The sequence below is a fragment of the Lipophrys pholis genome (assembly GCF_963383615.2).
Source record: "Lipophrys pholis genome assembly, chromosome: 2".
Lineage (NCBI taxonomy): Eukaryota > Metazoa > Chordata > Actinopteri > Blenniiformes > Blenniidae > Lipophrys > Lipophrys pholis.
In genome coordinates, this window is record NC_137636.1 from 23,266,034 (window position 1) to 23,281,861 (window position 15,828).

The 15,828-nt window shown below is 42.9% G+C and overlaps 1 protein-coding gene across 1 annotated transcript in view; it reads right to left on the reverse strand.

The window, feature by feature from the left end:
* lrrk1 (leucine-rich repeat kinase 1) overlaps window positions 1–15,828 on the reverse strand; it is a 74,809-nt gene that overhangs the window by 22,783 nt on the left and 36,198 nt on the right. The window contains exons 17-27 of the mRNA XM_080458554.1: window positions 14,900–15,064; window positions 7,015–7,187; window positions 5,979–6,102; window positions 5,485–5,644; window positions 5,126–5,304; window positions 4,959–5,056; window positions 4,590–4,761; window positions 4,337–4,509; window positions 3,805–3,944; window positions 2,844–3,114; window positions 534–703 (exon numbers count right to left, since the gene is read on the reverse strand). Of these exons, the coding sequence (XP_080314680.1) occupies window positions 534–703; window positions 2,844–3,114; window positions 3,805–3,944; window positions 4,337–4,509; window positions 4,590–4,761; window positions 4,959–5,056; window positions 5,126–5,304; window positions 5,485–5,644; window positions 5,979–6,102; window positions 7,015–7,187; window positions 14,900–15,064 (1,825 nt within the window). The remainder of the gene's footprint in view (window positions 1–533; window positions 704–2,843; window positions 3,115–3,804; window positions 3,945–4,336; window positions 4,510–4,589; window positions 4,762–4,958; window positions 5,057–5,125; window positions 5,305–5,484; window positions 5,645–5,978; window positions 6,103–7,014; window positions 7,188–14,899; window positions 15,065–15,828) is intronic.

The following is a 15,828-nucleotide window of genomic DNA, read 5'->3' on the forward strand; positions in this document are numbered from 1 at the left end:
ACCAACTACATTCTTTAATTTATGAAATTTACACAACTTTGTGTGGGAATGTGCATTTCATCGTTTCAGACACTTAACCATCATTGCATCTTACAATGTAGTAAATGTGACCTTTTGCAATATTGTTAACCTGCCTTCCCCATGTTTTTAATCATTCACTTTTGTTTACATTGTCAATGTGTCACTGGTTTCTATTGTCCTTCTGTCCTACACAGACCCATAGCTCTACATTTGGAGCATTTCCCAGCTGCTTATCCAAAACTAACAAACTTTATGGCCTTAAAAGCACAAACAGACTCAAGTACAGGCAAAACTGTGTGAGACGCTCCATGACGGGTCTGATCTGTGCAGTTTTAGGGTCCCACATAAAGAAAACCAACACCAGAAACATTTTTTTTGCTTTTCAATGTGACTTCTGAAGTCACATTGAAATATATAATTCTGTCATTATAGAACTAAAATAAGTTTTGAATCACCCTGACAGATTAAAACGAACTCGCCAAAAATGGAACAAACCGGGCCTGCCTCTGTACCTGTGTCACTGCTGAAGGTCTGCTGTCGACACTTCTTGAAGTGGAAGCGTTTGACAGCCACAGGTTGAGAGTTGTATCGGGCTCGGTAGATGACGGTCCCACTGCCACCCTGACCGAGGATGCTGCTCTCCTCCTCAGAGTACTCCAGCCAGGCCTTCTCCAAAAACAACCTAACACACACATATATTGAGCATTAAATCTGTGATTTGGTTGCTCCAGTCAAATCGGGGCTTGGAGGCCTTTCTGTGCAGAGTAAGCATGTTCTCCCGGTGAGAATGTGATTGCCTGTCTGTTCTCCCGCCACTTGTGTAATTCGACTTCCTGAAGGTGAATAAAAAAGTGTAAATCATGGCTCAGCAACCTCAGGAATAGGTGGCGACGCTGACACACCCCAGGATAACATTTATTACCCTGGCAAAGGCCTTCTCAGTAAGTATATTGTGTAAAATCAGTCATCATCAAAAAAAACCTGCCAAGATCAACGTGCATTTGCAATGCAATCAGGCACAAACGTCTCTTTTGAATCTGTGTAGGTGGAGCTCATTTGTACTCCTGGATGTTTGCAGTAATTGTCCAGCACAGCCACACCAAACTAAGTGAAAATTTGTTGTAAATTCAGTGAATTATAACTACTTAAACGGTGTGAGGACCTTCCTCTGTACATGTGAAAGCAGACAGCTCGGGCAACAAGCTGTCTACTCATAGATGTTTATGTTCGTCGTGTGACCAAAAGGACGCTTCTCGGGTGCATTGGGAAAAGTTCTGTGTCTAAATAAACTAGGGGTGCACCGATACCAATACCAGTATCGGGAACGATACTGCACGGAGTACTCATGAAAGCTCCTCGACACAACCCGGCGAGAATTACATGTCTTCATCTGTCAGAGTCAAGAGAGCACAAGTGAGCTCAGTGGTTTGGAGATTCTTATTTTATTAATGAGGATGACAAACGAAAGACAGACTGTAAATTATGTTCTGGCAAAATATCAAGAGGAGGAGAAAGATAGTTGGTACAACACCAGCAACTTAATCACCAGAGACATTTGGACCAGCAGAGTTAGAATGATGTTGCTCAGTAGTTTCACTACTTAGTGGACACAGTAGTGGTGAGCCGTGCTACATGCTACAGAGTTTCAGGCCTCAAACACCAGGATGCTACATGCTAAACAGGATCAAGGTCTGACTGATACTCTCATTAACAGGGAGCTGAACCATGTGGCGGCACACAGCGAGCTCGGTCTCTTGGTCTACATTACGCATATGGCAATGTGGCGTTAGATGCTACACACTGCTCTATGTGTACTGTAGACACAGTAGTAAACTGAAACCTTCAAGACTGTTGGAGGTGACGTAGCGTCGACACAGAGGCTGTGTGGAGGTGGTTCATTACAACACATAACCTTTACATATCATTTGTGTATGAAGTACAAAATAGGCTTTATGGCATTTAATAAGTACTTGTATCGGTACTCGGTATCGGCAAGTAGCTGCAGGTTCGTACTCGTACTCGTCCTTCAAAAAAGTGGTATTGGTGCACCCCTGAAATGAATGCATTCTTTGAAATGTGTCGACGTTTTCTTATGGCACACATTGACAGAGGATATCAAACTTACACCCCATGTTAAAAAAGGTTGGGAAACCAAAGCTTCGGGGACGGATGAAAGAAAATAAATCAAACTATATGAATCAAACTGAGGTTTGTTTCCTGTTCTTCCTGCTTGGGTGAGTCAACCCCGATCATGTGGATGTGCAGGTGAATTGGTGACAACGCTGGTTTAAAAAAGATGTGTGAACCTCGAGGACATGACATTGGAGATGTCCAACAGAACTGGGCTGCTGGGTGCAGCGACGGCGCAGTCCAGCCCTATATCTGTGGTAAATGCACTGGGATGATACTGATATTGATCCTCTCTTTTCACTGACTCCTTTGAAAAAGCACCAGAAAGACAAACACATTCTTCCAAGGATCAATACTGCTTTGACGTTGTTCTCATTCCCACAGGCCAATGGATCATAAAACTCAAGCAGTGAGACTATTAAAGTGGAAACAAACTGAAACCAGCCAGCTGAGCTGAAGATAAACCCTCTAGATGCTGTTTTTTTTCCTGTACACAGTTTCAAACTGAGTAATTTAAGGTTGACCATAGAAGAAGCCTTCAGAAACAAAAACTTGATGTGTACAGCTATCAAATCTGGGGCAATTAGCGCGACCTCTTGTTCCACTGAGCTGTCACATGGTCCTTATGAGAGTGAACGTTGCCTTCAAGCAGAACGGGCAGCAGTTATTATGAGTGATTGTGAGGGTTTTACCGTGCAGGGAAATCGGTCATGAAGAGTTCTGGGACCAGCTCCTGGAGGGGGACGGGCTGCTCGGGGTGCAGAGGACAAATGATGTGCTCCTTCTCCACGGCAGCGAGCACACAGTCCTCCATGTTGAAGTAATGAACCCCGGCTCCTGCACCGCCTCGGTCAGACGAGACAGGCTGGCTGGGCGGCTTCTGCAGGCCCAGTGAAGCACAGAGAGGACAGGGGGCGTACTGCTCTATGAGGAGGCTGCCGTCACTCTCACTGGCTGTCAAAGCTGTCGGAGAAAAGACACAACACACAAACATAACTTACTGTTTTAGAGAGGCTGGCTGGAAACCTCAGTAGATTCATGTGTTATCAGACAAGAGAGACCATGGGAATCTGCTTATATCAGTTACAAATTAAGACAAATAAAACTGCACTGTATATATTTAAGATAATGTGCAGCCAAAAGCAGATGTCATTTCTTCAATGCGGTGCAGAGCAAGCAAGTGGGCAGGCAATACATTCGATCAATACAGGCAACTTCAGAGTTTTTGTGCAGAAAAAAGTACAGATTCATCCTGAAACTGTTCACATTTAATGCACATTCAGCAAGTATGAATCAGATGAAATTTTCTCCAGGAGAAAAGTTGGGGTGAAAGTCTGCATAATTTCTGCAGCTTTTAGTATGCAGTCGTGTTTTGGGAACAGCAGATTATTTTACAGAAAACAAAGCAGTTTTAATACAGTGACTGATATTTTTACACTTTACAAAGTTTTCCATGCTGCCGGATTAAACTCAGTGGACCAGTTTTACCAACGAATCACATGTTTGATCCCCCCACCATAGTGGATCCAGATGGACGGTGGCCTGTCCAGGATCTACTCTAGACATCAGTTTCCTGCAATCCTAACCCGGACAGAGCAGGTAAAGCGTGGGTATGAATGGACAGACGATTATAAACTCGTTTGAGGAACTGACCAGGAAACCACTGCTCGATTAAAGCGTTGACGTGGTCTGTGATGAAGGCCATGGCAGAGAAATCCCTCACGTCAGACTGACAGATGATCTTGATACCTCCACTCTTCTTCTTCTTCCAGTTGACATCTGAAGACTCCACGCTGCAGACATGACAACATACATGGATTTCAACTCATTTACATTAGCTCAAGTGGTGAGTAAGGTTTTTGTTTGACTTTCAACTTCTTGCCTTCATGAGACAAAACCACTGAATGACGATAAAGGGCAAATGAAAATGCTGTTGACGTTAATAATCCTGAATGAGACGATGCTTGCTGGTACTGTTCAGTACAACAATATGTTTCCAGCCGCTCACATTCACACATATTCACACATTCAGACACAAGAATTACGATTGTACAGATGTTTTGAGACTGGAAGAGGAAACCAGAGCACCTGAAGATAAAACTAACCACTGAACCACGATGCCATTTTTTCACAAGACATTTGTCCGACCTATTGACTCCTACACCCTCGTATCCCCGGCTCTGACCTGAGGTAACCTCCAGCGAAAGTGACCAGCAAGCCCTCCTTCCAGTAGATGGTCTGGCTGCGTCGCACTCTGAAGGTGCTGCAGCGGTTCCTCTGCTGGGCTCCAGCGAAGCTGTAGATCACAGAGTTCCTGCTGTGCTGGCTCCTGGAGTTCTTGGTTTTGGGCTCAAATGACTGAACAAACACATGGTTTCAAGTTGTGAATGTCCAAAACTGAAACTGTACAAATTGCGGAGAATGTGTTGGTTCGTTACCTGCAGGTCCATCTCATTGAGACTAATGAGCATCCTGGCAATGAATCTCTCCCAGAACCCTGCAGGGACGAAGCTCATCTTGAAGAGGCGTTGCAGCGTGTTGTCGGTCTGCTGCCGGAAGCCGTGGATGTCCATGCCTGGCTTCGGGGGGAGAAGGTGGGGCAACAGGTAGCTATTGGAAGTGGTAGAGGCAAAAAATTATTAATATTTATTTTGTAGACCATCTAAATGTTGTTGATGATACATAGAATAGAATAGAATAGAATAGAATAGAACTAGTTCCTGGAGGAGAGGAGTGTTTAATGTACTGTTTGTATTTGTGCTGTACACACTTTTAAGTCAAGACCTCAATATGAAGCAGTGTTTCACCTGTTATTAGCCACAGGCAGAGCGATCTCGAACTTGGCCAAAAACTGGAAATACTGTTCTTCTGTCTGCTGAGTGAACCTGGTTCCTACCAACAGCATCTGAAAGACACCCATCACAGTATTAGCTGCAGTAAATATCACGTGAAACTTCAGAGCTGCGAGTCTCACCCGGAGGTCTTCTGCTTGGATGACTCCGTTCCTGGCTACGGAGCGGGAGGACTTGAGGTGCATGATCCTCTCCAGGCATTCAGACAGCCACACAGGACACAGGAAGTAGAGAGTACAGAGCCCGTGGCTGGTGTCAGGGAAGTGTAACAGAGTCCCGGTTTCTATCAGGAAACTTATGGCTGCATGTCGGAAGAAAAAGAAGAATCACACAATCTTCTTCCCACTAACAGCAGATCGCCAGTGTCATTAACTAGTTGGATTAGGCTTCACTGGGTCACAGTGGCTGGTTGACTAGTGAACCTTTTTTTCCAAGGGAGATTTCTTTACATTTCAGGTGCCTGCAGCAAATTTGACAGTACCTGTCTGCAGGTCCTCGTAGTCTCTGATGTCACTTCCTGGGTTCTGTTCAATGATGGCGTCGAGTTGGACGTCAGTCAGATACTGGACCTCTCCTTCGGCATCTCGCCTTCGTTTCTCTGCGAGCACCGATTCCTGAAGAGTCAGGTAGCTCCTGGGAATCTGGTGGAGGGGAAAAAAAACAACCTCTTAAACAGGATTCTAGTGTTTGTTTATGATTGTATATACAAAAAAAGCAATTACATGGCTTAACAATGCTAGTTTCAGGATTTATTGAGGAAAAAGTGGGGCAATGGTCTTGTTATTGGGAATGGTAAATCATCATGTTCATAATTATGAGACTATGGGAGAAAGGTGAGAATAAATGAAATTTCATCAGATATAAAAACTAGTTTCGTGTGATATTTATTCATAAGGCGCCATACTGCTGCAGGTATAGCTACTCAACTGTGTTTCTACACAATTTGAAGCAATATAATCCACAGTGTGCACTCACCAGTCTGCGCAGCAGTTTACTGCCACAGGCTGAGTTACTGCTGCTGTCTTTCATGGAGAGAGCCACATTGTAGATCAGCTTCTTCAAACCATCCAAACCCTCCAAGGTCTTACAGGACACCTCACTGATCACAGAGAGAGAGAGAGAGATAAACACACACACACTTGATGCTACTGTGTCAAGCTCGTAGGGGTGTCAAACTCATTTTATTTAAGGGGCCACGCACAGCACATTCTGATCTCAGGTGGGATGGACCAATAAATAATAGCATTGTAATCTATAAATAACAGCAACTCTAAATCTCCGTCTTTGTTTCAGAGCAATAAGCCAAAGGTTACATTTAATGAACTATCCTTTTACAATACATGACAAACCGGAAATTTGAATGAAATAACTAATTTCAACAATAGTATGCCTCAGTTCACCATGTGCTTAAAGTAAATAGTGGATTTCTACTCCATTATTTACGTCTTTAAAAGCATAAAACATTTGGTCACATGTAGCAGGGACTCAAAAATATAGTAAGCTAGTTCGGCGGTCTGCAATCTGCGGTGCGAGAGCCGCATGTGGCTCCTTAATTCTTCTGTATTGGCTCTCTGAAGCGTTCTGAAAATTACATGTTGAACAATTTTAATTTTAGTGGCATACTGGGCTTATTTTCAAAACTCTTCTGGCTAAAATTGGCCCAAAAAATTATTTGGTGGAAAGAGACAAAAACAGATGTTTAGATGGAAAAGGTTGCACACCCCTGGGTGAGTTCATATTGTGATCAGAATAACTTGTCAGATTGTACAAATGATCTTTAATATTGACACTTTTCTACAGTCCTGATAAAGTGAACTGACTCACCACATACTACAGACTAAAGCGGTCAAATAAATATATTGCTGTCAATATCACAATTTCTCACAACTGAATAATGTCATTTTGTGGTCCAGATTGGACTCTCTGGCGGGCCAGTATTTCCCTGCCCCACTGGCCGTGCATTTGACACCTCTGCTGTAGAAGGAGCACAGCTAGAGAGAGTAGCTCTTACTGCAGGTGTTTCCAGGTGATGTCGGGGAAGCCAGTGGCTCGAGCCCCAGAAGGGGATCGGCACAGAGCCAACACATAAGCTCTCAGAGTGGCCAGTCTCTCCGTGCGAAACCGGGTGTCGATCAGGTCCAGATGGGTCCCTACGACCACCACGGCAGAGTTGGGAGCCCGAGCCTGCAGGTCACAACAAATAAGCAACATATTCACCGATCAGACAGAAGTTTATGCTTGATATTGTTTGGCTTTGAATCTGTTATCTTAATGTGCTTATTATCAAACTTGTTCCAATCTTTAAATTGGTCTAATTCCCTCAGTACCTAATACATCACAACCACTAACAGGCGTCATGATAAAGAGATAATGAATGTTAAATAGTGGCTATGGCTGATGGGGAAACATTGAATGGCTCAAAGAGTCGGACAAGCAGGAGAAAAAAAGATGGATTTCCTTTTGAAATGCAACAGGGAGGAAATCAATGGACGACTGTCAGCTGAAGGTCTCAAGCTCAGCCTGTTGGCGCCGTCGTCTCATTGAAGACACTTCAGTGTACGAGTGGCTAAAAGAAAGTCAAAATGTCTACTTAATTTCTAATATTGTGTAGTAATACAGAACTTCAATTAGTAGGTGAAGATTTTTACTCAAATTTTCTTCATGATTAACATAATTCAAAAGTAAACATCAGCTTGTGACTGCTAGTGCAAACAGGTTTAAAGTGGCGCCTTTTTTACTTCTAAAACTTCTTTTTTTCTGCTTCTTTTCAAGCATAGTGTGATTCCATTTGTAAGATTATGCAACATTATTTTATCTCTGGAGAAAACTGTTGGGGGATGTAGATTCCATGAACTCCTCCAGAGGTTTTTCCCCCGAAGAAAAACACCACAACAATGGATAGGCCATAAAACAGCAGGGGAGCGAGCCAGACCCCGGAAGTGGCCAATGAGGACGCTTGAATCCGACCCGAACACAGCAGGGGTCCAAACCCAAGTTGATGAGACTCACGTTCCATCAAATCTCTGGGCTATTCTCAACTAGCCATGGAGGGAGAGACATCTTTTTCCCTCATCAGAATGGTAAAGAGAGCACCAAGCAGAAACGAGACAGAACCAACGCCAGCCCGCTGGACGAGCAGGACCCAGTTTGGACTACATCTTCTGTTTTCCGCTATTTTTCCTGTTTTTGGGAGATTCTGGAGACCAGAGCCAGTGTCGTCTCCTCCCAAGATCATCCTCTCAGTTGCACTCCTGCAGCTGGAGCCAGGCCTCTGAATTTCAGGACGCTGAAATTAAGACCCGGTAACAACCAGTTACCACCGCCTCCCAGAACCAACAGCACCACGGACGGTGCTGTCCAGAACCGGAGGGTGAGCGCTTTTGTCTGGGCAGAGAATAGTTAGAATGATGTTCTGTTGAAAATGCAATATGTTTCCCTGTGCCGCTCAGAAGGCCGCAGTATCTCATATGTTTGTGTAGGCGCGTTCACGCGCACCAACCAAGTCCCGGACTCTGGTTTTCCACCTCAGAACCAGAGGTCCAAGTGAGCTCCAGGCCCACTGGGAGCTCTGTGTGGAGGAACCAGGGTTCAGAACCGAGCCTCACAGAACTCTCTGTTTTTCTCTTGTCTTCATCCTCTCTCATCTCTCCCCCTCCTTCACTAATCAAGATAAGCTCACACACACTGCTGCATGTAACACCTACATGTCAGCTGCTGCAGAGCAGATCTGTTTTGATCACAGGAGTTCTAACTGCAGGACCTGACCTCCCCTTAGGACTCTGGTGATCAGAACCGGGTCAACGGAACCGCCCGTTCGTTACGCCCTCGGTAGACTAACTCGCTCCGAGACCGCCCTCGCGCACGCGCGCTCGACGGACGTCTTGTTTATCTGGCCGCTAAGCAACCGCCGCGTCCCCAGAAAGAGCGAGTCATCACACCCCCTCGCTCGCACGCACACACACACACACACACACACACACACACACACACACACACACACACACACACACACACACACACACACACACACACACACACACACACACACACACACACACACACACACACACACACACACACACACACACACACACACACACACACACACACACTCTTTGTACATAGTGTTTGCTGTTTAATAGATTAGATCTCCGTGTTAGATGTCGTTTACTATTTGAATGTGTTGATTTTTGAGATGATTTCCGAATTATTTATGAATTAATACATTTTTATTAATAAACGCCTGTTAGCTGAATTGTACGCTTCTTGGTGATTATTGTGTATTTATTGTTGACAATTCACTGGTTTGTAACAGTCTGTGCTCGGATCTCACACCTTCCAATCTATTTAAGATGGTTATATTTTATACAGAAATATTAACTAACTTAAATAAACTTTTTACAACGAGACTGATATTTTGGTATTAGCTATTTCCAGTTTATCTGGTGGTGCCCCGATTTATTATTAATACATAAATAAGAAATTTATGCAAATTAATAAAAGAAATTATTAAAAATTATTTTTGATAATTTTTCATTTTTTTGTTTTTAAAGTAATTATTCAATTACTTTAGGAGTTGTTAATGAGTAAATGACCGTTTACTTCCATTAATAATTTCAATTTTTCATAAATTACTTCCAGTGATTTATTACTTTTAGTAATCTATTACTTACAGTAATTACAGGACTGTCTCAGAAAATTAGAATATTGTGTTAAAGTCCTTTATTTTCTGTAATGCAACTAAAAACATGAAAATGTCATACATTCTGGATTCATTACACATCAACTGAAATATTGCAAGCCTTTTGTCGTTTTAATATTGCTGATTATGGCATACAGCTTAAGAAAACTCAAATATCCTATCTCAAAATATTAGAATATCATGAAAAAGTATACTAGCAGGCCATTTAACTAATCACTTGAATCGTCTAATTAACTCGAAACACCTGCAAGGGTTTCCCTGAGCCTTTAAAAACACTCAGCTTGGTTCAGTAAACTAAATCACAAGTATGGGGAAGACTGCTGACCTGACTGCTGTCCAGAGGACCATCATTGATACCCTCCATCAGGAGGGTAAGACACAAAAAGAAATTTCTAAAAGAGCAGGCTGTTCACAGAGTGCAGTTTCAAAGCACATTCACAAAAAGTCTGTTGGAAGGAGGAAATGTGGCAGGAAACGCTGCACAACCAAGAGAGAGGACCGCAGCCTTAACAGCATTGTGAAGAAGAGCCGCTTCCAGAATTTGGGGGAGCTTCAAAGAGAGTGGACAGAAGCTGGAGTCCAGGTATCAAAAGCCACCGTTCACAGACGTGTCCGGGAAATGGGCTACAATAGCCGTATTCCCATGGTCAAGCCACTCCTGAACTCAAGACAACGGAAGAAGCGTCTGACTTGGGCTATGGAAAAGAAGCACTGGACAGTTGCAGAGTGGTCCAGAGTCCTGTTTTCAGACGAAAGCAAGTTTTGCATTTCATTTGGAAGTCAAGGCGCTAGAGTCTGGAGGAAGGCTGGAGAGGAGCACAATCCAAGTTGCTTGAAATCCAGTGTGAAGTTCCCACAGTCAGCAATGGTTTGGGGAGCCATGTCAGCTGCTGGTGTTGGTCCACTGTGTTTCATCAAGTCCAGAGTCAATGCAGCTGTGTACTGTACCAAGAGATTTTAGAGCACTACATGCTTCCATCTGTTGAAAAGCTCTATGGAGATGATGATTTCATTTTCCAGCATGATCTGGCACCTGCCCACAGTGCCAAAACCACCAGTAACTGGTGTACTGACCATGGCATTACTGTCCTCGATTGGCCTGCCAACTCCCCTGACCTGAACCCCATAGAGAATTTGTGGGGTATTGTGAAGAAGAAGCTGAAAGACACCAGACCCAATAATGCAAATGAGCTAAAGGCCGCTATTGAAGCATCCTGGGCCTCCATAACACCTCAGCAATGCCACAGGCTGATTGCTTCCATGCCACGCCGCATTGATGCAGTAATCCGTGCAAAAGGGTTCCCAACCAAGTACTGAGTGCATTAATTGACATTTTCAAATGTTTGATTTTGTTTTACTGTTATAAATCTTTTTTTTTTACTTGGTCTGAGGAAATATTCTAATTTTCTGAGATATGATATTTGAGTTTTCTTAAGCTGTATGCCATAATCAGCAATATTAAAATAATAAAAGGCTTGCAATATTTCAGTTGATGTGTAATGAATCCAGAATGTATGACATTTTTGTTTTTTTTAATTGCATTACAGAAAATAAAGACCTTTATCACAATATTCTAATTTTCTGAGACAGTCCTGTATATGCTAATATCCAACCATAAACCCCAACAAAACATAAAAAAAAAAAAAAAGATCTCCGGTCTAAGCTGATGTTATGTGCAACAGCCTAATTTTATACAGGAAGTGCACAATAGATAAAAAAAAAAAAAAAAGAGTAGTTCTCCACAGAGCTGTTTTAGGCTGGAACAGTCTACCACCACAAATAACTCTAAAACTTAGGGCAGCAGTTCTCAAAAGAAAATTGAAGCAGTTGGGCTTCTACATTTGGGCTTTTCTACAAGCTTGAGGATGACGTCTTCATTAGATTTCGGACGGCTGCTGAAGCTCGATAGACGTCTACAACGTGCAGGACGGCGGCCTTCCAGTACCTGATGTATAACTTCCTGGACCCCAGGACGAATAGTTGTCACTATTGTGAAACAATAAATACACATTAAAATGAACATGATTGAGTATCTGCTCAATCAAGCTTTACTGATGGTTTATGCTGCACGCTCCTTTCTTGAGAATCGTCTTGATAAAGATTTCTGTCCTTCATTTCAGAAGGACTGCAGACACTGGAACGGTCCCCGGTGAGTTTGATATCACAGTGTTGAAGAAATGCAGCCTCCCAAGGACTCATTCCTCCTCTTTGTCTTCTGCCCTCTCTCATACGGCTCTGTAGTCAGAATGTTGGCACCGGGCCGAAATATTTCTCCTTGATTAAAACACTTAATGTGAAACAATAAATTCCACTTCTAAATCCTTCTCTGTGATGAAGTTGTGTCTCCGTTTAATACGACTGGCTGCTCGATCCAGAAGTCTCCCTAATATAAATCTTCTTGCAGGAGATTGTTTGTGGTTATTATTTCATTTTCTCACATTGGAGGAACAGTATGCGGGAATTTATTCGAAAAGTGCAGATGAAGAGAGAATAATTTAGCAATCTATCCACCTTCTATAAGAAGCCAAGGCGGCAGGGAGTCAAACCACCAACACACTATCATGAAAACTCATGTCGGATGCTGCTTTTAGTTTTTATGCACCAAAAAATCGGAACCAACTCTCTGAAAGCTGCAGACGGCTCAGACTCTCGACTCTCAGCTTGTTTTATGTTGCACTGTATCTTTAAATCTTTCATGTTTCACCTCTTGCTTTAATGATCTCATTGTATTTTATTTAATTTTTTTACATTTCTTGTTTTTAATCCACCTTTCTCGTTCACATGGTAGTTAACGTAATGCACTTTGAATTGCATTGTTATTGAAATATGCTGTGTACAGATACCTTGCAGATAATAAAGTACAGTCGGCACACAGAGACAAGAAATGCTGATCCACAGTCTATTTAAAATCAAACAAACAGGCCTGTGGTTTGATTTATGGCAGGAAGCTGGTAAAGAAATCCTACATAGGGAGGAACATGCAAACTGCCAATCCAGAAAGGTTAAACAGCAACTCCAGCTCTTATTTGTTACACAGGCTACAGTGCAGTAAATAAATGCTCTATATACCTACGCAGATATACAATAAGTGATAAGCGTTGACCACTGCATCACTGTGTGGCCCTCACTGAGCAATCCATGTCCATTTTGAAACTAGAACAATAGCTTTACTTTGACTCCTGCGACACACGTCATACGTGGTAATGACAGAGGTGAAAGAGCTTAAGGAATAATGAGGTGAGCAGGGTCATGTCAAAATGAGACGGAATGCTCTCAGAGCTAAGATGAGAGGAGACTGTCGACTGAAATAAATCCACAGCACTGCTGTGCACCAACCACACTCATCAGTAAGAAGAAATGTTACAGCCAGATTTGATATGTTGAAATGATGCAAACAGTTTCAACATTCCGCTTCCAGTAATTGATATTTATTGGCCTGTGGTTAGTTTATGCGGTACTAATAAGCAAATTATTCCCCTTTTATATCGAAACAATCCTCTCAGCCACTGGAAACGCTCCAGCTGGAAGCTGTCAGCAGCTATGTGCTGCTCCACTTTCTCTCCACCCTTTAAAGCCCAGTTGTTTAGGTCAAACTTAGTATTTTCTCTGGCCTTGAGCAACCCTTCACTGTGCTTCTCCGGTTTATCCTCAATCATATCATGTCCATCTCTGAAAACCAATTCGGTTCATGAAACTCAAGTAGCAAAGAAATTGGGACACTTTAAATGTGATTAGCAGGCAGTGCTGTGTGATTCATTAAAATCCTAAATTAAATGTTGAATTCTGGGCTATGGAATGGAACAGAACTGTGAGAAAATAAACAGGCTTAGAGAAAAAAGGTTGGGACGGGGAAACGCATGACTGAAAATGTTGTGTAATGCTTAAAAAAAAAAGAGAACACTAAGAAATCTGCATTGGAACAACTCTGAAAGTCTAATCAAAATCTGCTGTGTATGTGCGCGTGCCTTTAACACTGGATTTGGAATCCAAATGTATCCACACAGACATTATGGAGACTTTTTGTTCCTGTGCCGACAGGAGAAATATTCCTTTATGTGGTGAAAACACGTTCCAAGGTTAGTTTAGAGTTAAGTTTGAGGTTGAAGTGAAAGCCTCATTTATGCTCGATGTTCCATTCACATGAAGCCTTCTGATCATTCTCTACGTTCATGTCATCCGTCTGTCCTTCCATGTCCTGGTAGCGTTCAGATAAACCTGCAGTCCCACCTAAAGCCATCAGGGGCCAGCGTTTAAATATGAAGAGAATAAATAATGTAAGTGTTTAAATATTGATTGTGTGACACCTGGAGGCGAAAACGGCCTCATAGCTGCCTCTTCTCAATACCAACATCAGTACTACCTCCTTTTGTAATGGCCATGGTTGACTTCTTTCATCATATTATTTTGGTATTTGGTGAGTGCGTTGATTTAAAGCGGCCCACTCAGGTGGATTGACTGTTCATTCCAATAAAGGCAGTGTATCCGTGTCCACGTAGAAATATAAATGAGTTCAGGGCCCCATTCATGTCACAACAATTTTCATTGGATTTTGAGAGTCCGTTTCCACGACGACAATGCATGAAGCCACTGAAAACACAACTTTTGGAAAACGGCTCACAAGGTGGAACTTTTGGAAAATACATCGACTTTGTTGTCGTGCAAATGGAGGAAAATGCAACTTTTACTGAACTCATGCTGTGCATGCTCAGTAGATGGACAATCAGAACAGTGTTTCCTCCAGAGTGTCATGACTCCCAGTCCATATTCTCCTGGGACTTGGTAGTTGACAGTCTCCGGAATAACAATCCAACTTGGTCGTCTGTCCATATGAATGTCCGTGTGCTCCCATTGTTAATATTCATAGCGTATTGTTTTCTGCTCCGTGTGTGTGTGTGATTTCATTACAAAAACAACCAACATGCTAACTACATCGTTTTCAGTGTTTTTGTCGTTCCCTTGTTTTCAAAACGTTGCCGTGTAAACAAGACACATTTCTGAAATGAAAACACAGAAACAATGTGTTTTCACTTGATCCGTTGTGTAAACGGGGCTTTAAAGTAGTGTACAGATCAGGAAAGTTAGTTATTTTATGTGGCGTGGTAACTGTGGGTAAATGTAACAGTGGGGCCATGTCACTGAAGATAGCAGCATAACATGTTGGGCTTTTTTTCTTTGTGCATGTGTGTGCATTCACCTCTATGTTGAGCAGCCATGTCTGCAGGTTGGCTACAGCCTCCTCTCCCAGAGCCAGATTCCAGATGACCATATAAAGGGCCTTATCGGTGAAGAAACACTGGTTCACTGTGGACATGCTGGCCTGACCACCGATGTCCCACATGCTGAACACCACCGACTCCTTCTGTGGGCATAAGAGACACAAACCGGCTTTACAGAAAGTCGGGGACCACAAGGGGCGTCAGGTAAAAACACGTCATGATGACAGTGTGAAGACTTTATTTATTTCAGCATTCACTTATAACATTGTCGTGTAAACGGGGTCTCAGTTTAGTCTCACATCTGTCATCCTGATTAACATCTGGAGAAGTCTTTCTAATCTTCACACTTCACAAGGTCCTCCTGTAGCCTGCTTTGGCTCCCTTAGTAAAAAGTTTGAACGTCCTGTATTGGTGCGAAGGAGAAACTTTCTGAATGGAAATTGTTATTCAAAGCACAACATTGGAGAATGTTCTGTAGAAACCTGATCGATCGTATCAAAAGTACAACAATCAGGATAGTCAGCAGTTCAATGTGGCAGGCTTTGTTCTGCAGCCTCGACTCGGATACTGAACCCGCTCAATAAAAGGACAGAAACTTCGAGGCCTCAGATAAACAGCTTTCCTTCTGAGAGCACCATCTGCTGATTGGAGGACGAGCGGTGGCCTCTGCGAGTCGGAACGGTGGCTTGGCAGTGAGCGCGCGGTGTATACGAGGACATGAGCAAACAAAGTGCGACTGCAGTACATCAAGCTGACAGTCAAACACGGGGGTGGAAAAATACAAGCATGGGCGCATTTCTCCTGCTCTGGAGTTAGCCATCTGTTTCAAGGAGAAGCGGCACTCCATCACTCAAAGACACACTTCTTATCTCCCTCTTCACGGAAAAAGGATGCACACTTTGTTCAT